Consider the following 21,660-nt stretch of genomic DNA (forward strand, 5'->3'; position numbering starts at 1 on the left):
TCAGCACACAGTTCCAAAGCCTACATCTCTGATGGTACGGGGTTGCATTACTGTCCATGGTGTAAGCAGCTCAAACAACTGGAAAGGAACTATCAGTGCTGAAAAGTAGATAGAGGTATGACAGCAATATGTGCTCCCATCAAGACAATGTACGTATCTTACAGGGAAGGCTTTGCATATTTCAGCAAGACAATGCTAAATCACATACCACATCATCACAGCAGCATGGCTTCACAGTAGACAAGTCCACATGCTGAACTGGCCTGCCTGCAGTCTAGTCTTAATTTTGTCGACTAAAACTAAGACTCAAAATGTTCATCGACAGCCTTTTTTTACGTGACAATATCTAGACTAAGACTAACAAAAATAGATCTGTGATAACTTAAACTGACAAAAACTAAGTTTAGTTTTCATCAAGATGACTACAAATTAGACTAAAATGTAATGTAGTTTTCGTCTGACATTCAAAATCAATGAAATTTCTCCACTGTGGGTAAAGCTGTCAAAAATCAATGCATCTATAGCTATTCTGCCCCTCAGCTGTAGAAAGCAGAGACCCCAGGTTTGGCACAGTTCTTAGAACATAGTACCATGATTTGGTACCAGATTTAGGCAAGAAAATACACTTGGACTTAAAGTAAGGACTAAAATATGAGGACTTTTTATGGACTAAAACTAGTATAAAATGTTTTTGAGATTTTGTCAACTAAAAACTAGTCTAAAACTAAAAAGGGTAGAAATAACTAAAATGTGACTAAAACTAAAATACATTTCATTTAATGACTAAAGCTAAGACTAAAATTAGAAATTAACACTGCTGCAGTCCACTAATAGAAAACATTTGGAGCATCAGAAAAGGAAAAATCCTGCAAAGAAGACCCAGGACTGTTAAGCAGCTAGAATCCTGCATCAGACATGAATGGGACAACATTCCTCTCCCAAAACTCCTGCAACTGGTCTCCTCACTCCCCAGGTGTTTACAGACTGTTGTTAAAAGAGGAGGGATGCTACACAATTGTAAACACAGCCCCCTCCCTACTTTTTTTAGATGTGTTGCTGCCGTAAAATTTAAGATGAGCCACTATTTTTCATGAAATGGCAAAATGTCTCAGTTTCAACATCTGATATGTTGTTTATGTTCTATGGGCTCTATGCACGGCAGGGGGTGGCGTATTTCCGGTGGAAAATAAGACCAGTTCTCAACTTCCACCTAACGATATGTGCTAGGCCAAAACGGAATCTAAACCCTCCTATACTGCCTTAGTTTGTCCGTTTCGTTGGTTTTTTTTTGTTTCGATTGTTGTTTGTGTTTACTCTACCATCATCGCTTGGCATCCAAACATGCTAAAATGATGTTTCAAAAACAGGTTAAAAGCACTTCTGGACATCGTTGCTGCGTGCTGCAATGTACATCTGAAGAAACCAATCAAATTTAACTCGTCATTGACAGTCAGCTCAGGTAACTCATGCAAACAGCGAGTAAACCGCAACGATTTTGCCGTCATACCCCATTCTCTTCTCCCGACTGGAAGTGTGGGAGCGGTCTAATGCCAAATGCGGAAGCAGTTCATGCATAGAGCCCATTGTGAATAAAAAATGGGGTTATGAGATTTGAAAATCATTGCATTCTGTTTTTATAAGCATTCTACATAGTGCCTCAACTTTTGGCATTTTGGGATGTACCTGTAGTAAAATCCTCTCATATTACCAGTTTATGAAATTAATTGTGTTTAATTTATTAAAGGCCTGTAGTTAATTAGATTACAATTTTAAATCAGTTGATAGCACTTCTATTTTCATTGTTATTATGAGATGTAAAGGGCTGGTTTTCCCCTGATGGTGAATTAACTAGTATGTCAAGAAAATGCCTGAAATGATCTTTTTATCCCTGGAAAACCAACTGAAATTTACTGGTAATCATTCATATAGCATCTCATATGAACAAAGTCATATTATTAAATCTGGACTTTTTTGTCCATTTTTTTAATCCCTCATTTAGTACCGGAATTCATTTCTGTGGAGGAACTCTGATCCACCCTCAGTGGGTCCTGACTGCTGCACACTGCCTCGAGAGGTCAGACACACAACTAAGGAAATATAAAAACCAAATCCCATTACGACATTAAAAAAACCCTGATAATTAGACTGTGTGTGTTTCTGGATGTGCTACTGTAGGTCAAGAAGGCCCAGCGCTTATAAGGTATTCCTGGGTACCCACACAGAAAGAGCCAATGAGGGGTCAAAACAAGAGAAGAATCTGGAGAAACTTGTGCTGGAACCTAACGGAGCTGACATCGCTCTTCTGAAACTACAGAGGTGAGAACAAGACAAGAATTCTACTAATACTAAAAACAACTTTTCCACCTATTGACCTTCTGTATATGGTATTGTTATGTCTATCCCACCCCAGCCCAGGCAGAAAAGAGGACATTACCCTCTAAATGAACACTTGCTCACAAATTTTCTGTAATATTTACATATCATACCATAGTTGTATCCTGTCACACAGTTGGGTGTGCAAACAGAAAAGGCTAATATACATAAAAATTAGGCATGAAGTGGATCACGGCCATGTAATTGAAAGAATTGGCAGCCATCAAAGTTCATATGACTGTGTATGAGGAAAGTTTACAAAGCTTGTTATGTCTGTGTAAAATAGTTGTCCATCCATTTTTTAAAAGCATAAAACAGCATATTCCAAAGCAATTTCTCATTTGCAACATCAGCACTAAAAGGACTCACGTACTTAAAGTACTTAATGGCCACTTTATTAGGCAAACCTGTTCAATTCAGATAGCTAATCAGCCAATCACATGGCAGCAACTCGATCCATTTAGACATGTAGACGTGGTCAAGAGGACTTGCCGAGCATCCAAATGGGGAAGAAAGGGGATTTAAGTGACATGGTATGGCTCATGGTGCCAGACAGGCTGGTCTGAGTATTTCAGAAACTGCTGATCTAACAGATTTTTACATACAACCAGAGAATGGTTAGAAAAAGGGAAACTATCCTTATAGCAGCAGCTGTGTGGATGTAAATGCCTTCTTGATGTCAGACGTCAGAGGAGAATGGGCTGACTTGTTTGTGATGATAGAAAGGCAACAGTAACTCAAATAAACACTTAAAGCAGATGGACTACCGCAGCTGAAGACCACACCAGGTGCCACTCCTGTCAGCTAAGAACAGGAAGCTGAGGCTACAGTTCACAAAGGCCTTACCAAAATTGGACATTAGCACACTGGAAAAACGTCCCTGGTCTGATTGGTCTCAATTTTAGCCGCAACATTCAGTTGGTAGGGTCAGAATCGGGTGTTAACAGCACGAAAGCACAGATCCATCCTGCCTTGTATCATCAGTTCAGGCTGGTGACGGTGTAATGGTGTTGGGGATATTTTCTTGGCACACTTTGGGCCCCTTTGTACCAGCTAAGCATCATTTAACTACCACAGCCTACCTAAGTATTGTTGCTGACCAGGTCCATCCCTTTATTACCCCAGCATACCCATCTTCTGATGGCTACTTTCAGCAGGATAAGGCACCATGTCACAAAGCTAGAATCATCTCAGACTGGTTTCTCAAACATACTCTGCTGGGCTCCAATGGCCTCAACAGTCACCAGATCTCAATTCAGTAGAACACCTCTGGGAACAGGAGATTCACTTCATAGATGAGCAGCAGACAAATCTGCAGCAACTGCGTGATGCTATCATGTTAATATAGATCAAAAGCTCTGATGAATGTTTCCAACACCACTATGTCAAGAAGCATTAAGGCAGTTCTGAAGGCAAAAGGGGTCCAACCTAGTACTAACAAGGTGTACCAAATAAGCTGGCTTGTGGGTGTATATTTATACACCAATCGATAACTCAATGCTTCTGTTTTCAGCCCTGCTCTTATAAATGACAAAGTCCAGCCTGCTTGTCTGCCAGAGAGGGACTACACTGTCCCCAGTGGAACTGAGTGTTATGTGACAGGATGGGGCGAAACTCAAGGTACAGTTCATCGTGTCTATACTCTAAACTTGGTTATTACTTGCATGATAATCCCACTGGTTGCATCTTAAAGATAACAAATACTAATGTCCTTAAACTTAATCTTTTAAACAAAAAATTAAAAAGTGTGTCTTAAAATGTGATATTTACAAGATGACTGTAAGTCTGTATAACAGACAGCCTGATTCAAGCTGTAGTGAACTAAGAGTTGAAAGTCTTGGTAACTTAATGGAAAATTCCCAGCTTTCCCGTAACTGTAAAACAACATTTTTTCACTTCCTGTTTCATGATGAAATCAAGGAGGATGGTTGAATAACAGCAGTGAGTTGTGTTGCAGGTACTGGAGGTGAGGGTGTCCTGAAGGAAGCTGGTTTCCCCGTGATCGAGAACAAGATCTGTAATCGTCCGTCCTACCTGAACGGCAGAGTCAGAGCCCATGAGATGTGTGCAGGAAACATCGAGGGAGGAACAGACAGTTGCCAGGTAAAAACTAAACACAAGAGAGACCGGAGAACACTACAAAATCTGACAAATTCCCAGCAGCTAGTTAGTTAATAAAAATAAAGAAATAATTTTAAAAAAAATGTTGTTAGTGTTGCAAAATAGTTTTAAATATATAAATATGTCCACAAATGTTTACACAGGCCTGCAAATATAAAGGGCAATCTTAAAAATCCATGCATTACAAGCAAGAAAATCTTTGGTTGAAAAATAAAGCCAAAAACCTGCAGTTCTTTGAGTACCCACTTGAAGCTGGCTGCAGAGACACCAGGGGTCACAGCCCATGTTAAAATGCAGACTTTTTCATCAGAAAAAAACATGTGCACAGCTTGGTTAAAAATGGTTTTAGCTAAAATAGTTAATGCCTTTATAAGCACACACTCTACAAGGCATACACTTTGGATAACTTGTCCATTTTGTTTAAATAAAGATACTGATTCATTTACAGTTAGTTTCATGGCTGTTATAAATGTAAACTAGTGGTGTAGCAGGGTCATGTTTCAGTGCATGTAGTCACACGATGAATTCACCTGAACAGAGAAAAAAGGTAATGACATATTCATCCAATAATCTTTCCTCCTGGTGGTAGTGTAAGGAGGATTGCCCACTTTTGTAGATATACTGGTTTTAATATATCAGTTTTTTTGCTGTTGTCAGGTGGTGTAAACGTATTGTTCTGAATACACAGAATATAAAAGCTCCACACGGTGTTCAGTAATAGCTGCCACTGTCCTAGGCATGATGATGATGATGCATGGACTAGTAATGTTTGCATGGACACTAATAATCAGAATAAAAGCCTGATATTATTATTAATCTAGTTGGTTTTAGAGAATTTTGAAAACTTCTCACAACCTCAAAACTAATTTTGATTCTGCAGGGTGACAGCGGCGGTCCTCTGGTGTGCTCTGCCCAGAACAGATACATCCTGCAGGGTGTCACATCATGGGGTCTGGGATGCGCCAATGCCATGAAACCCGGCGTCTATGCTCGAGTCTCAAAGTTTGTGGACTGGATCGAAAATACCATCAGAGCTAATTAACAAATATCCACCTTGAACAGGCTCTAAAGTTACATGTTCAATGTCCTTTCTGAATACACTGAAACGTCTGTCTCTCTATAGCCTGGTACCAACCAGAGTTGTGTTTCCTGGAAACATCATCCTGACATTGGGGTGTAAACGTTTTTTCTGTAAGAGTGGAAGAATAAAACTGAGTTCAAAGGAAATGTTGAAGTCATGCTTTATGTAAAATATATAAAAACTACGTCATGGTTCTTGAAGAGGTCAATATACAGTACTGTCATTTCACACACATGCAGGCACTCAGACACGGTCACACAGCTGTTGTTTCTTTGTTGTTTGTCAGCTCTGATTTTAGGAGTTTCTTCTTTTGCTGCTTCTCCACTAGATCCACATTTTTCCTGAGAACCAAAAGGTACAAATCAACATTAGCGGTAAAATTAAAAGACTTTTTTCATAATCTTAACAAGATTAAAAAACAGTCAGGCAATAATCAACTTTGAGGGCTAATCTTATTCAAATAATCTATCATAAACAATCTTTTTATTCTCAAAATATCCCTTTATATAACTCGTTAACATGTATGTGCAGTCCACTTATGAGGGACTAATTCTTTATTATCTGATTTTTTTTATCCTCTCAAAAATGTTGACATTCACAAATAAAGTCTACGGGAGGTTTGTGAAACAAATCCATCTAGCATGTCAGGTTAGGTCATGCGTGCTTTACCACCTATGCTTGCAGCCTCATAACTTATTAATAAGTAATAATTTTGTCCTCCTGGCTACATAGTTGGTGCTCATCTCTGCTGGGAGACTTTGCCAACCCAGAGAGGCTGTTTTAGTTTTTTAGGTGACTACACAACTTTATATTCCGGCAGTCCTGACTTGCTAACCACCTACTTCACTGCTTTGCTCCCTGTGATGGCTTACGTTCAAATACTTCATTAACTTGTGTTCTGTACTTGTCAGATCAGTCTGGCTGGGGTATTCTCATCCTGTTACAAGTCAACGTTTTAACTTGAGACTGGAAGTTTCTGGCTTTGTTGCCAAATTTCTAGAAGTTGCACCAACACTGAAACTGTCAGTCACTGGTTTTAAACATTTGTAGATGAGTGTTTTCTTTTGCTACTGCTGCATCTCTGCCTTCACAGATATTTGCTACTGGCTCAACTGATTTTGTGGACACCTCACCTGTGAGGGAACTCAATATCATCAATGGTTTCAGGGAGAGGAACTCCTCTGGTTTCAGGCAGCAAAAACACCAAACCTCCAGCGACGAACGCCACAACTCCTGTTTGAAAATGAAGATGGAGTTTTAAAAGACTGACTCAATAAGTTAAATACAGTGGTCATGTGAGAGCATAGAAATACATCTCAAGAAAATACATGCAAATTCCAAGAACTAATGAAGCCATAAATGTGTATGGTAATTTTATAAATGCAAATCTCAATAGTGTTTTCAAGATCACAAGTAGATAACAATATAAATAAGTCAAGAAACAACTGGATAAAATGAAACTGACAGATGAATGTTAGCTTTGGAAAACCTTAGAAAACAAACCAATGCACATCTGTAGCACTAGAAAGAAAAAATGAGATCAAATATCTTGCAGAGAACACTAAATGTGGTGCCAACAGGTATAAAAACAAGCTTGTTGTTATAGTTTGTGACTCCATCAGTGGGGTAGAGAATGGGCTAAATCTCTGCTTGCAAGTCTAGACTGTCTGTGTTAACTCCTCAGGTCAGGTATGGGATTATGTGCTGGTTCAGCATTTCGCCCCCGTCAGTCTTCGGTACTGCTCTGGCCTCACACACACACACACAGTCGGCCCCAAGGTCTGGACCAGCCCACTGGGTCCTGGCCACCCACTATGAGGTGAGCTGGATCGCGCCTGGGAAAGAGCACCAGGTGCATGTAAAAGTGCAGTTGACATTCTTAGTCAAGAAGCTGACCCTTCCCTTTTTTGCCCTCCTGAGCACTTCAACATTAGACACACGGTCTTGCCAACGATACCCAAGGATGTACTAAAGAGAAGTTGTCATAAAGGAGTCCAGCTGGCGACTCTGGCAGGCCTCACAAGCAAGACCGAGAGAACCAAGGACTCAAAGACTCTGACTTTCATCCACATGCTCAGATACTAGGAACGCCACACTGTCTTGCTCAGCAAACCCATCATCCCGTGTGCAAGTCCAGGTCTGTGGTTGCAGCACTCCCAGTGCTTTAGCCTCCTCACTCAGCAAGTTAAGAGCCCCCACAAGGCCATCTACAGTCTCTGCAAGGATCACAGCATCATCAGCAAAGTCCAGTTGGATATCACCAAATGACACCTGCCCCTTTATCCAGTTCATACAGGTACTGAAGAGTGTAAGGGCCAAGATGCACCCCTGCCTCACCCCAAAATCAGCTGGGAACAAGTCAATGATGGAGCCACCCCACTTCCCAGCACTCTTTGTACCAGAAAGACTGCCAGGAATAATGGCAGGAAATTAATGTTAAGTTTTCAGATACTTCTTATAAGGTTCTAAACACTCCATTATTTTAGCATAAAGCATAATCCTTACACTTTAACTAGTGCAAACACTATCAAGGCTTCCTATTAATAACATGTCAGAGACCCACCAAAGATGATCAGTGGCAGCTCCAGCCAGATCACAGCCAGCCTGTAGAGCAGGAACGGAGCTACGATGCCTCCGACATCACAGAGTGTTGAGCAAACTGACACTCCCAAGTTCCTTTGAAGAAGATGACAAAATCATTCAGTTTCTCTTTAGAATTCAAGCAATGGAATCATGGCTGTGGATAAAGAACTGATCTTATACCTGACAAATGTTGGGTAGAGTTCAGTGTTCACAAACACGACCATCTCAAAGGCCATGGTGATCCCCAGCCGACCAATGCAGGCCACCACCGTCTTAAACCAGTACATACCTGCAAGGATGGATACAAGGGTGTATTTACAGAACTGTCAGTAACATGACTGGGTACAAATGGAGCTTTCTAGAGAAGCAGAATCTCTGAAGTAAAGATGGGCAGAGTTTAACCAATCTGCAGAAAACCTGTGTCTAAAAATTGTGGAACGGTTAAAGAATTTTTTTCACAGCATAAAACTGCAAGGAATATCCCAACATGTACAGTCCAAAATATAAGCAAAAGATTCAGAGAACCTGTGGAAATCTTAGTGAATAAAGGACAAAGCTGAAGGTCAGTATCGGCTGACGGTGATCTTTGGGCTTTCAGGTGATTCTGCATTAAAAACAGGCGTGATTCTGTACTTAAAATTGCTGCATCGGCCTCAAAAACACTGTCAATCACTGTCTGTCAACACAGTTTGCTAAACCAACCAAAAATCCAAGTTAGAGCTGTGTCATGCAAAGAAAAAGCCAAAAATGACCATGATCCAGAAGTACTGTCGTCTTCTCTGGGCCAGAGCTCATGTAAAATGGACTGAGGCAACATGGAAATCTATTCTATGGTCAAATAAATCAGAATTTGGAATTCTATGTAGAAACCATCAGTGCAATTTCCAGGGAACTAAAGAAGAGAGGGACCATCCATCTTGTTATCAGGTCAAAAGCCTGCATCTCTGATGGTATAGGGTTGCATTAGTGCCTATAGCATGGGCAGCTTAAACATCTGAAACAACACTATCACTGCTGAAAATAGATAAAGGTTTTAGAGCAACATAAGCTCCCATCCAAGCAACGTCTCTTCCAGGGAAGTCCACGACTATTTCAGCAAAACGATGCTGAAAGAATAGGAAACATTTGGAGCATCATTAAACAAAAAATCCAGCAAAGAAGACCCAGGACTGTTGAGCAGCTATAAAACACTAGCTAAGAATGGGACAACATTCCTCTCCCAGAACTCCAGCAACTGGTCTCCTCACCTCCTAGATGTTTACAGACTGTTGTTGAAAGAAGAGGTGACGCTACACAATGGTAAACATGGACCTGTCCCTACTTTTTTGAGATGTGATGCTGCCATCAAATTTAGAGTGAGCTAATGTTTTTCATTAAATGGTAATTGTCTCAGATCTGATGTGTTGTTTCTGTTCTATTGTGAATAAGATGTTTGTTTATGAAATGCTTTGAAAAGCGAGAGGGCAGGCCTGCTCATAAGATAAGAGTGCTTCTCACTGTCAGGGATGAAGGCGGTGATGAGGCAGGAGGCTCCGGCTACGATGTTAGCAGTGGCAAACGGGAGGCGTCGGCCGATCCGCTCAATGGTGAAAAGGATGAGGAAGGCAGCGGGGAACTCCACCAGGCCAGAGATGAGGAAGTCGATGTAGATGTTTCCTCCTGCAATCCCCACTCGCATGATTAAACCCTGATAGACCACAGCACTGGTGAACCTGCAGGGATGGAAACAAGACTCAGTATCTCTGAACATTTAAGGGCTGGTTTGGACCACAGGTCTCGGGGTTTAAATGAGGCTCACCAGTTGAACATGAGGATGAAAGTGTGCTTTCTCATGTTGGGAGTTCTGACCAAGTCCAGCAAAGAGGCAGTCGGGGAGTCATCCTCATCTTCAGTCAACGTCTGAAACAAGAAATTATCTAAATATAAATGATTCAATATAGTAAATTTATTTATAAATCTGAGAAATTTCTTATTTCTCTTTGAGAGTTGAACTAATGAACCTCAAAGTTCTTGGAGAGTTTCATCTTGTTCTCCTTTGCAATAGCTTCAGTGATTTCCAAAGCTTTTGAGGTATTTTTCTGTGAAATGAGCCACCGTGGAGACTCTGGAATAAACCTGCAGCAAAAGAAAGATTACAAACACAAGTTTAAGAGACAAGTATTTCTGCAGCTGTTTACGATTTCACTAAAAATTTGACCAGGAAATAGGTTAGACAATGACTGGATTCCATATAAACACATATCAAAAAGTCTCTTATTTGCAGAGAGTGCACTATCAACATTTACAACCCCATTCCAAAAAAGTTGGGATGCTATGTAAAATGCAAATAAAAACAGAGAGCAAAGGTTGTTAAATCTCATGAACCCATATTTTATTCACAATACAAAATAAACAACATATCAGATGTTGAAACTGAGACATTTAACTATTTCATGAAAAATTTTACCTCACTTTGAATTTGATGTCAGCAACACATCTCAAAAAAATAGGTACATGTGTCAGGAGTTTCAGGAAAAAACTCATAAAGGGAGGCCAGGGGGCAGCCCAGGAACACAGCTGGGGGTCAGAACCACCGACGGGGAGCCAGGAGCCGAGGGCTCTGTCAGGACCTCCGACAGGGAGCCAGGAACAGAGGTCTCCCTCAGGACCTCTGACAGGGAGCCAGGAACAGAGGTCTGGACGGCCACTGATGAGGAATTAGGAGCTTGGGTCTGGACGGCCACTGATGAGGAACCAGGAGTTTGGGTCTGGACGGCCACAGACGAGGAACCAGGAGCTTTGGTCTGGACGGCCGCAGACGAGGAACCAGGAGCTTTGGTCTGGACGGCCTCAGACGAGGAACCAGGAGCTTTGGTCTGGACGGCCGCAGACGAGGAACCAGGAGCTTTGGTCTGGATGGCATCCGGCGAAGAGTCAGGATCTGGGAGCTGGACGGCCTCTGGCAGGTAGTCAGGATCTGGGGTCTGGACGGCCTCCAGCGAAGAATCAGGATCTGGGGTCTGGACGGCCTCCAGCGAAGAATCAGGATCTGGGGTCTGGACGGCCTCCAGCGAAGAATCAGGATCGGGGGTCTGGACGGCCTCCAGCGAAGAATCAGGATCGGGGGTCCTGATGGCCTCTGGCGATGGGGAACCAAGAGCTGGGGTCCGGGTAGCCTCAGGTGATGCAGAGCCAGGAGGTGGAGGCAGAATAGCCTCCAGTGGGGTCTCTTGTAAACCAGGCAGACGGCGCTCTGCCGGGACTGGTGGCAGACGGCGCTCTGCCGGGACTGGTGGCAGACGGCGCTCTGCCGGGACTGGTGGCAGACGGCGCTCTGCCGGGACTGGTGGCAGACGGCGCTCTGTGGCTCTGGAGACACGTGGCTGAGGCTCTGCGGCTCTGGAGACACGTGGCTGAGGCTCTGCGGCTCTGGAGACACGTGGCTGAGGCTCTGCGGCTCTGGAGACACGTGGCTGAGGCTCTGGGGCACTGGAGGCTGGACTCTCTGGGGCCCTGGAAGCTGGAATCTCTGGGGCACTGGAAGCTGGAATCTCTGGGGCACTGGAAGCTGGAATCTCTGGGGCACTGGAAGCTGGAATCTCTGGGGCACTGGAAACTCGTGGCTGAGGCTTGATCTGGAAGGCAGACTGCTGAGGCTTGAGCTGGGAGGCAGACTGCTGAGGCTTGAGCTGGGAGGCAGACTGCTGAGGCTTGAGCTGGGATTCTCTTACACGGTTGACAAAAAATTGAAACAAAGTCACTTGTTCTGGTTCATGGCGGTTAGGCATCTTTCTGCGACCTCCACGGCGTCCACAAAAAATAGCCAGCCTTGATCCAGCCCAAGGAGAACAGTCCTTATCAAAAATATCCGCTGGGTCCATTGTAGGTCGGTTTATTCTGTCACGGGGTTACGGGAAAAAAAACTCAAAAGGGAGGACCCAAATGCAGATAAAACAAAAGGATTTAATTAACAAACAAACAAACGAACTACTTACAACTTAAACACCGGAATCAAAATCAAAGAAACAAAACAAAATCCAAAGGAGCACGAGGAAGCACGAGGAGCTGACACAAGGAAGACATTTGCAATAAACCGACACAGACTCAGGGAGACACAGAGCTTATATACACAGGGAGTGATTAACAATGGCAGACAGGTGTGGACAATCAGACACAGGTGAAACTGGTGAAGGATAATCAAAGTGGAGGGAAACTCAGGCAGGAAGCAAAACTGGAATAACACACAAGGGAAGGCAACTACAAAATAAAACAGGAAACATGGGACCTAACACAAGAAGCACACAAGGACTGAAAACTGAACACAAGAAGCAAAACTACAGAAACACTGAAAACACAGGAGGATACAAAGAACCAAGGAGTGAACTCAAACACAGGGAGTAAAACTAAACATGAGACATAGGAATTAACCAAACATGAAACACAGGGAATAACTAGACATAAAATACAAGGAGTAACTAAACATAAAACACAGGGAGTAACTAAATACTAGAAACAGGAAAATACTACACAAGAAACACGAGGGCTAAAGAAAACTCCTAATAAACTCCAAACCTAAAACAAGATCAAACTAGAAAACAAGAATTCACAAAGATAACCATATGAAAACTCAGAAACATAATAAATCAAAACCTGGATCATGACAACATGGCTCTGTTAACCATTGTGTGGCATCCCTCTTCTTTTAACAACAGTCTGTAAACAGCTGGGGAGTGAGGAGACCAATTACTGGAGTTTAAGGAGAGGAATGTTGTCACATTCTTGTCTGGTGTACGATTCTTCCAGCTCAACAGTCCTGGATCTACTTTGCCAGATTTTTCTCTGTATGATGCTCCAAATGTTTTCTGTTGGTGAAAGGTCTGGACTGCAGGCAGGTCAGTTCAACACCTGGAATCTTCTACGGTGAAGCCATGCTGTTGTGATGAATGTGGTATGTGGTCTGTCTTGCTGAAATATGCAGGGCCTTTCCTGATAGAGACATTGTCTTGATGGGAGCATATGTTGCTCTATCTTTCTCTACTTTTCAGCATTGATAGTTCCTTTCCAGATGTGTAAGCTGCCCACGCCGTAGGCACTAATGTGACTCCATACCATCAGAGATGCATGCTTTTGAACTGTGTGCTGATAACAAGCTGGATAGTCTTTCTCCTCTTCAGTCCACACTACACAGTGCCCATGGTTTCCAAAAAGAATTTCAAATTTTGATTCATCTGGCCACAGAACAGTTTTCCTTTTTGCCTCAGTCCATTTTAGATGAGCTTTGGCCCAGAGGAGCGTTTCTGGATCCTGTTCACAAATAGTTTCTTCTTTGCACGATACAGGTTTGACTTGCATTGTGGATGGGACAGTGAACTGTACTGACAGACAGTGATTTTTGACAGTGTTCCTGAGGCCCTGCACTGATTTCCAGTACAGAATCATACCTGTTTCTGGAATATCCTAAGCATCCAATATTGACTGTCTCGTCTCTCATTCACAGAGATTTCTCCAAACTCTCTGGATCTTTTGGTGGTGGAATATCCAAAGGCTTCACAATCTCATGTCGTGGAACATTTTTCTAAAATTGTTCTACACCTTTTTGACACAGTTTTGTGCAGATTGGTGAACCTCTGCTCATCTTTACTCATAAGTGACTCTGCCTCTCCAAAATGCTCCTTTTGTACCCGGTCATGTTACTGACCTGCTGTCAGCTGACCTAGTTTGTTGCAAAATGCTCCTCCAGCTGTTTTTCATTTGCACTACTTATTTTTCCAGCCTTTGTTGACCTGTCCATACTTTTTTGATATGTGTTGCTGCCATGAAATTCAAAATAAGTGACTATTTTTCATGAAATGGTAAAATGTCTCATTTTCAACATCTGATAAGTTGTTTATGCTCTATTGTTAAATAAAATCTGGGTCTATGAGATTTGCAAATTATTGCATTCTATTTTCATTTATGTTTTATGCAGTGCCCCAACTTTTTGGAATTGGGGTTGCAAACTTTATACATATACATATATGTGTGTGTATATATATATATATATATATATATATATACACATTTTTTTTTTTTTTTTTTTTTTTTTTTACAAGGAACTGATGGAAGGACAAAATGAAAGCAATCACTCTTAGCAGTGAAGCTTAAAGTAAAATTAATGGATGTGATCTAGATATACACAAACAAATGATAAGGGGTTTTTCTTTGTAAGATTTCAAAGTGAAGAAAACATAAAATTTAAACCAAATATCAAAGAATATGCTCCCTCTTCATAATTTTAGATATTAAACACAGAATCAATATACAAAAGAGGATTCCTGTTCTGTTCTGTCACAAATATTTCTCACCAGTAGTAGGACAGGAAGAAGACGTAGGGTGCAGAGATGACAACTTGCAGCCATCGCCAGTCAGTGACGAAGTAGGCGAGCAGAGGGAGGATGAGGTTACCGACACTGAAGAACATCTGAAATAAAATGCCCACTGTCCGTCTATACTCAACTCCAACGATCTCTGTAACTAAAGACAGGAAACAGACAGGACAGTGGATATATGTCATAACATCTTCATATTTAGGAAAAACACAACAAAATGCTCTCTGAAAGGTCCCTCTCAGAGTGCCCCTTCAATGGAAGTAGTTGTCTTCAACAGTTACCTCTGGTGAAAAATAATATAATTAAGTGTTAAGGTCGCCTTCTACCGAAAACAATCATGTTTGTTGTTTTATTAATGTGCTGTTTGCTTTGTAGAAGAAAAATCTTAAAATCTGTAGTCATTTAAGCCTTTAAAATTCAGTAGCATGAAAAAGTATTTCACCTGTCATTTCAGATCATCAAACAGATTTAAATAGCAGGCAAAGATAACCTAGGTTAATACAAAATGCAGTTTTTAGTGATGATTTTCCCATAATCCAATGGCTAGTTTGGCCACTCTTGCCGGCAACAAGTGCAAGCAAGACTTTGTCCACTCTTTTATGCAGTATTGTTTTAATTCAGCCACATTGTAGGGGTTTTGAACAAGAGCAGCCTGTATCATAGCATCTCAAACAGATTTACAGCCAGACTTTGACTAGGCCACTCCAAGACCATTTTTTAAGCCATTCAAAGGTGGACTTGCTGGTGTGTTTTGGATCCTTCTCCTTCTGGATTTTCTGGTACAGAGCAGAATTCATGGTTCCACCATTTAAGGCAAGTGGTCCAGGTCCTGAAGCAGCAAAGGAGCCCCAGATCATCACACTACCACTGGCATGTTTGACCATTGGTATGATGTTTTTTGGATGAAATGCTGTGTTAGTTTAACGCCACATGCAATGGGACGCACACTTTCCAAAAAGTTCAACTTTTGTCTCGTCAGTCCACGGAATATGTTCCCAAAAGTCTAGGGGATCATCAAGATGTTTTTGTCAAATGTGAGACGAGCCTTTATGTTCTTTCTGGTCAGCAGTGTGTTTGGCCTTGGAACTCTCCCATGATGCCATATTTGCTCAGCGTCTTTCTTATTGCTGAGTTATGAACTCTGACCTTAACTGAGTCAAGTGAGGCCTGCAGGTCTTGACATGTTGTTCTGGGTTCTTTTGTGACCTCCTGGATGAGTTGTCAACACACTCTTGGAGTAATTTTGTTATTTAGGCCAGCCACTCCTGAGAAGGTTCCCCACTGTTCCTGGTTTTCCCCCTTTGTGCATAATGGCTCTCACCATGATTATCTGGAGCCCCAAAGCCTGAGAAATGCCTTTGTAATCCTTTCCAGACTGATAGATGTCAATGACTCTGTTTCTCTTGCGTTCTTGAAATTCTTAAGATGGCAGCATGATGTGTTTCTTTTTGAGATCTGTTAGCCCACTTCACTTTGTCCCACAGGTTCTATTTAAGGGATTTCTTGAACAAAGGGGGCAATTCCTCTGCATTCTAGAGCCAGGTGGGTTTGGATGGCTTTTTCCCTTAATAAATAAAAGCATCATTTAAAATCTACATTTTGTTTTTACTTGGGTTATCTTTGTCTAACATTAAATTTGATGATCTAAAACATATCAGTGGGACAAATATGCAAAAAAAAAAAAAAAAGAAAGAAAGAAAAAAAATCAGGAAGGTGGCAAATATTTTTCAGAGTACTGTATTTGGCTAAAAATACAGTGCATTTTGTTTTTTTGGTTAGAAAAAAAAGCAGTGTCTATCTCAATGTTTGTGAGGGAAATCAATTCAGAGGACATAAAAAGTGATATTTACGCAGCACGTATGAAGCCATCCAGCCTCCTTTGACCCCAAAGCCAAAGATGGCTCTGATCACGAGGATGGAGATGTAGTTTGGAGCCAAAGCCAGAGCAATCCCTGCTACAAAATTCAGTATGTTGGACATGAGGAAGCTGATCTTCCTGCCGAACCTTTAGAAAAGAAAAGAAAAGACAGAGCATGTTTTAGAACAGTAGATTTACACATGTATTTTCATGTCAAAATAATGGAAATCCTTGAACCAATAAAAGCATCAGTGGAGTTAAGGCTGATGTGTAAGAGGAAAAATGCTAATACTTAAATACAATTCAAGCCCATTTGGAAGCCTGGTAAGTGGTAGTAAAATAATCTAATGGCTCACCTGTCGGCAAAGTAGCCAAAAGCAAAGCTGCCAACGAGGAAGCCCAGATTGAGAGTGGACTGGAACATGTCCACCAACCAGCCATCTGAGCACACCAGGTTAAACTGGGACAAAAGGGCAAATGTTGAGGTACATGTTTATAGACAGTATTTATGTAAAATGTGAGATCATTCTGTTTTACTTAGGATACTGTTCTACATATCATTCATTTTAAGGGTTGAGGGAGTTTCCTTTTATTCCCTTCAAGCACCATAGCCAAGCAGAGATAACTAACAATTCTGTTTCTGTCTTTTTTGGTGTAGAATCAATAGCAAAAATCAGTCTTATTCTAAAGTTTACATTTTATTTCACCTCTGTGACGAAGGACTTCCTGCCTTCATACTGATACTCCCAGCCATCCTGAAAGACAAGGGAAAAACAACAGTTCATAGAGCTGATACAAGGACGAGTATGTTCTCATCAGACCTTTAAAGGAGCACTTTAAATCAGAAAGAGAGCTCCCTTTAGAAAATGACTCATTGACAAGGAAGACGTCATGACTTCGTAAACTAAATCCTCCTTCTTTGATTCATGTCTTTGACCTCCTGAGAATCTAAGAACACCACTGCCAGAACTTCTCTTTTTTACATCTCAGAGGGTCAAAGAGGGGCTGTTTTTCCAGCTGCACGGCCACAGAAACATCATTATGTAATTTTAAGTTCACTTGAGTCGACAGTGCATGAATACAACAAACAAATACACACAGAAGATTCAATGGATCACTAAAAGATTGTAGTAAAAGTCAGATAAATACATGTTTTATTGCAAATCCTAAACTCTGATGGTAATAAAAAAGCCATTGATGTTGCACAGTCCTGCAGCTTTAATGAAATGTATTTGCATTTTTAAGGAAATGTACTGTTAATTAGCAGAAGGAATGTTTAATGTATGTAAACATGAGGGTATATCCAGCAGAGGATTATGGTGGTCAAAGGCTCTTGGCTATATTTTTAACACATTACTCATCATCCTCCACAAAGAAAAGGTAACTTCGTGCATTAAACCATGCTAGGTTTATTACATGGCAGCACACACTAGCAAACTTCTTATTTATCATAACAGCTTTTTGTCTAAACAGCAATACTATGGGGAAAAGCCATTTAATCTTCATCTGCAAGCTGATAACAGCTTTTAGCTTTTAGATCTTCATTAGAATTATTAATTTCCTGGCCTGTCCTGGGGCCTTTGCACGCATGGGGCCCCTAGGTTGCAAACTTGTCTAACCTGTAAATTAATCCAACCCAAATAGCACCAGTTAAGACGGGCATACACTCTGCAATTTTCAGCTGATCCAGGTATAAAGTAAGGTTATTATAGTTAATTAAAACTAACTAAATAACCAAAAGTAAAATTCAAAAATCATTTTAGTTACTTGAAACTAAATTAAAAAATGCTATACCAAAACAAAACCCCGAAAACTAACTAAAACTGTATATTGCGCTTACAAAACTGGCTAAAATAGAATAAAAATGTAGACAAAATATCCTTTATTTTTAGTCTTTGACACAACCATACTGACTGGCACTGACACACAAGTCTAGGGAGAGTAAAATTGCCTGATCTGATTGGTTAAGACTTCCCACAGTGGTACTTTAATGTCTGGAGTTGTATCCAAACATCATCTTTAAGTAAATAAAATGTTAAGTGAAAATAGCCTATTTGGATATGATTTTTAAAAAGTATGACATTCACTGAGCCCTAGCATCTATATGAAAAAAACCTAAAACTAACACCAAAACTAATAAAAACTAAACTAAAATTAGCCATTTTTGCAAAATAAAAGCTAAACTAACAAACCAGCCGTCAAACACAGAAAGTAAAAACTAAACTGAAGACAAACACAGAAAGTGAAAACAAAATAAAAATAGAAACTAATGAAAAATCACAAACTATTATAACCTTGGTACAGAGTCACTCACTTGGATGTTGGACTAAATTTCAGACTGATCATGCATCATTGTTCTTGCAGAGCATAAAAGGAGGCACGATGGCCGACCCAGCCTAACCAGCTGCCCCGGGCTGCTTGGATGGATTTCTGACATGTTAGATATTTTGGTTGCAAACTGCACTCACATTGTGAAAGCATAAAACTGAGTAGAATCCCAGAATCTTGAGCATTTTTTTCCTTTGTAAACTGTCAGACAGAATCTTAAATCACCTTAACATCAGCAGGAACGCCTTTTTGATATGCCTTCCTTATAAAAAAGGGAATAGGCCTACCAGAGGACCTCCAGTTAACAAAGAATATTTGTTGTAATTGAGCTACTAGTTGTGTTTGCTGGCGATGCTGTTTATGAGAGAGATGGTCAAAGCACTTCTTTCGCTGTTTACAGCTGTTTGTCACATGACAAGACAGTAGATCTGACTTTAACCTCTATGTGTGAGACTTTTAAAAGGAAACTCACTGACATTTGCTACAATCCCTCTGACTACATTTATACAGTGCGAGCACAGAAATCGCGGGCAATGGTCTTGCATCATTAATGATTCATGCCTAGTTTCTTCATATGTTAAGTGACCGATATCCATATACAGTATGAGTAATACTAGGAAGCACGTGGAGGACGGATGTTGCCTACCAGTGTCCATCACAGAAATGCCCCTTTTTGTAGATGATAGAAGTTGAAAAACACTACCTGTAGCCATGGAAAATGGATTATTTTGGGGGGTTTTCAAGCATTTATTTACTTGGACTATGTGTTGGTGAGTAACCAAAACAAAAAAAAGACTAATATTGCAGGTCTAAAAATAAGTGAAGAAGCTGGCCTGTGTGGAACAAGCATATTTAATAGAAACAGTTTCTTACAAAGGCGCATGAACAGATGAATGAGCCAAGCTAAGCTAACATGTTTAGCCATTCAGACATTTGTTTGTATGTTAACCAACACGTCTTTCTCACCATGCCTTCTAACTTTTCACTTAAAATCCATGTACAGTGATAGAAAAAAATACTTACATGAACTGTTATGCAGCACTGATCAAACAGAGCTCACCTTGCATGAGGTAACAGGCAGATCCGTCAGGTTCAGTCCCTGTGTGTTACAGGTGAGCCCTGTGGAGTTCCAGTCCACCTCGTACTGCTCACAGCTGCTCTGCTGCAGCTCTCCAGAGCTGTTGACCAGAGGAACCGTCAGCCTGCGACTGTGGGCCAAGCTCCAGCCACACTCCTGCCTCCTCTCCACCACAGCAGCGTCCCGGCACCAGTGATCGGGGGTGTAGCCTTGATAGACGATGCCCAGGTACACACCTGAAAAAGGGAACGACACAATACAGAGGATGGCGAAGATCCGCTTCTGACAGCGGCCAAAAGTCCCGGCATCTTCCAGGAGGTCATCAAAGGTCGCCATCACTGAAGTTAGCCAAGTTTTTGGTGTCAAAAAAGTTAAAGTCTGGTTCTAGTTTGCTTCAGACTTATATTCCCTCTCCTCTTCAATAACAAAGACAATGTGGAGCTGAAGTCCAAACAAAGCCTCCTCTAGACAGTTAAAGCTGCAACGGAGCTGAAAACACGTTACTGTTTGATGGAGTTAAACAGAGAAAGGCAGCAGAATTATGCAATCAGTGAATGGACCTGCTGAGCACAAGCCAAAACAAATTCTGTATGCTTGAAGTGTACAAGGGTTACACAACCCAACTTCATGCACAGCTGCTGTGTAACAACACACACAGACCGGTATCTTTTATCATCCAAAGATTTAAAGTTCAGAGCAGCACTGGAATGACAATAAGAGAGCGAAAATTGCTGCATCACTTTACAAAGAGGATATTAACAATATACTGGAGTAGCTCTTATCTAATGGCTGCTGGTGATTTAATGCATGAATGAAGGTAGATGTATCATAATCTCCTGTTGTGCTACATTAATTCAGGATCAAATCACTATGACCTTAGTGATTATTTCACAATGACTATGCCACCTGTTCAGGATATTTTTAATCTAATTAATCAACATAAATTACATGCAACAAGTTTGGTATGCTAAAGTTCATGCAACTAAAAAAGACATGCATCCGTATATTTATTTAAGTCATTTTTTCCATTATATAGAGTACATTTTTGTTGACAGGGGTCATGGCACAGACTATACATTTCTGATGGCCACTCTCACAGACCGATCATCTAAGACAGTCATCTCTTTCAGAAAACTCTAAAACTTTTAAAAGAAAAATTGGATTAAACCTCCCTTTAGTAAGGGTTAAGGAAATGATAAGGACACCAAATGGTAAAAGTGAAAAACCTTACCTGCAAAACTTGGTTACGAAATGTTTAATGAAGCCAGGTAAACAGTCTGCTTACAGGAAAAAAAGCTTGTCCAACACAGCAAGTGTGATATTTTGGTTGCAAACTGCATGAGTTGCGTAAGCTGTATAGATAACCTAGCTACGTAGCTAACATAGCTAAAGCTAAGTGCCCAAAGCAGCTACGTATAGCTATGCAGGTATATTTTGCTGAACTCAGGTGTCTAAAGTTAATTTAGCTATGAGCTATGCAGCTAACATAACTAAGGTTAAGCTCACAAAGAGGCTACATAAAACTATGAAGGTATGTTTTGCTAAACTGGGGTTCCTGAAGCTAATTTAGCTATATAGATAATAAAGCTACATAGCTAACATAGCTAAAGCTAAGCTCACAAAGAGGCTACATAAAACTATGAAGGTATGTTTTGCTAAAGTGGGGTTCCTGAAGCTAATTTAGCTATATAGATAATAGAGCAATACAGCTAACATAGCTAAAGCTAGGCTCACAAAGTGGCTACATAAGGTACATAGGTAGATACAATTGCTAAAACTCATGTTCCTAGGGATAATTTAGCTGATTTTTTTTCAGTTGGTATTATTTATTTATTGTTTTAATTTAGCTATCGCTAATTCTAAGCTCACAGGGAAGCTATGTAAGCTACAT

General features: G+C 40.8%; 2 protein-coding genes across 4 annotated transcripts in view; one reads left to right on the forward strand and one right to left on the reverse strand.

Annotated features, from left to right (window-relative positions):
• plg (plasminogen) overlaps nucleotides 1-5,721 on the forward strand; it is a 22,651-nt gene extending 16,930 nt beyond the window's left edge. Inside the window, exons 15-19 of the mRNA XM_041805859.1 lie at nucleotides 2,000-2,074; nucleotides 2,176-2,316; nucleotides 3,887-3,993; nucleotides 4,331-4,476; nucleotides 5,375-5,721. Of these exons, the coding sequence (XP_041661793.1) occupies nucleotides 2,000-2,074; nucleotides 2,176-2,316; nucleotides 3,887-3,993; nucleotides 4,331-4,476; nucleotides 5,375-5,536 (631 nt within the window). The 3' untranslated portion in view covers nucleotides 5,537-5,721. The remainder of the gene's footprint in view (nucleotides 1-1,999; nucleotides 2,075-2,175; nucleotides 2,317-3,886; nucleotides 3,994-4,330; nucleotides 4,477-5,374) is intronic.
• LOC121521718 (solute carrier family 22 member 2-like) lies at nucleotides 5,722-20,262 on the reverse strand. Of its 3 annotated transcripts, XM_041805861.1 has the most exons (12): nucleotides 19,752-20,262; nucleotides 17,071-17,118; nucleotides 16,720-16,823; nucleotides 16,356-16,510; nucleotides 14,482-14,650; nucleotides 10,159-10,273; nucleotides 9,957-10,057; nucleotides 9,656-9,870; nucleotides 8,339-8,447; nucleotides 8,139-8,251; nucleotides 6,709-6,808; nucleotides 5,722-5,916 (listed from the first exon to the last, which is right to left on the reverse strand). In XM_041805861.1, exons 1-12 carry the CDS (start codon nucleotides 20,103-20,105, stop codon nucleotides 5,829-5,831), a joined length of 1,671 nt encoding a protein of 556 aa, XP_041661795.1. In that variant the 5' UTR covers nucleotides 20,106-20,262; the 3' UTR covers nucleotides 5,722-5,828. The 3 variants fall into 3 exon arrangements, 1 of the variants encoding a protein (XP_041661795.1); XR_005992879.1 differs by lacking the exons at nucleotides 5,722-5,916; nucleotides 6,709-6,808; nucleotides 8,139-8,251; ... (6 more) ...; nucleotides 17,071-17,118; nucleotides 19,752-20,262 and adding an exon at nucleotides 10,605-12,102; XR_005992880.1 differs by lacking the exons at nucleotides 5,722-5,916; nucleotides 6,709-6,808; nucleotides 8,139-8,251; ... (6 more) ...; nucleotides 17,071-17,118; nucleotides 19,752-20,262 and adding an exon at nucleotides 10,610-12,102 and having other exon boundaries at nucleotides 10,160-10,273.
• Between the last annotated feature and the right edge of the window lie 1,398 nt (nucleotides 20,263-21,660).

This window comes from Cheilinus undulatus, linkage group 14, assembly GCF_018320785.1.
Source record: "Cheilinus undulatus linkage group 14, ASM1832078v1, whole genome shotgun sequence".
Classification (NCBI taxonomy): Eukaryota; Metazoa; Chordata; class Actinopteri; order Labriformes; family Labridae; genus Cheilinus; species Cheilinus undulatus.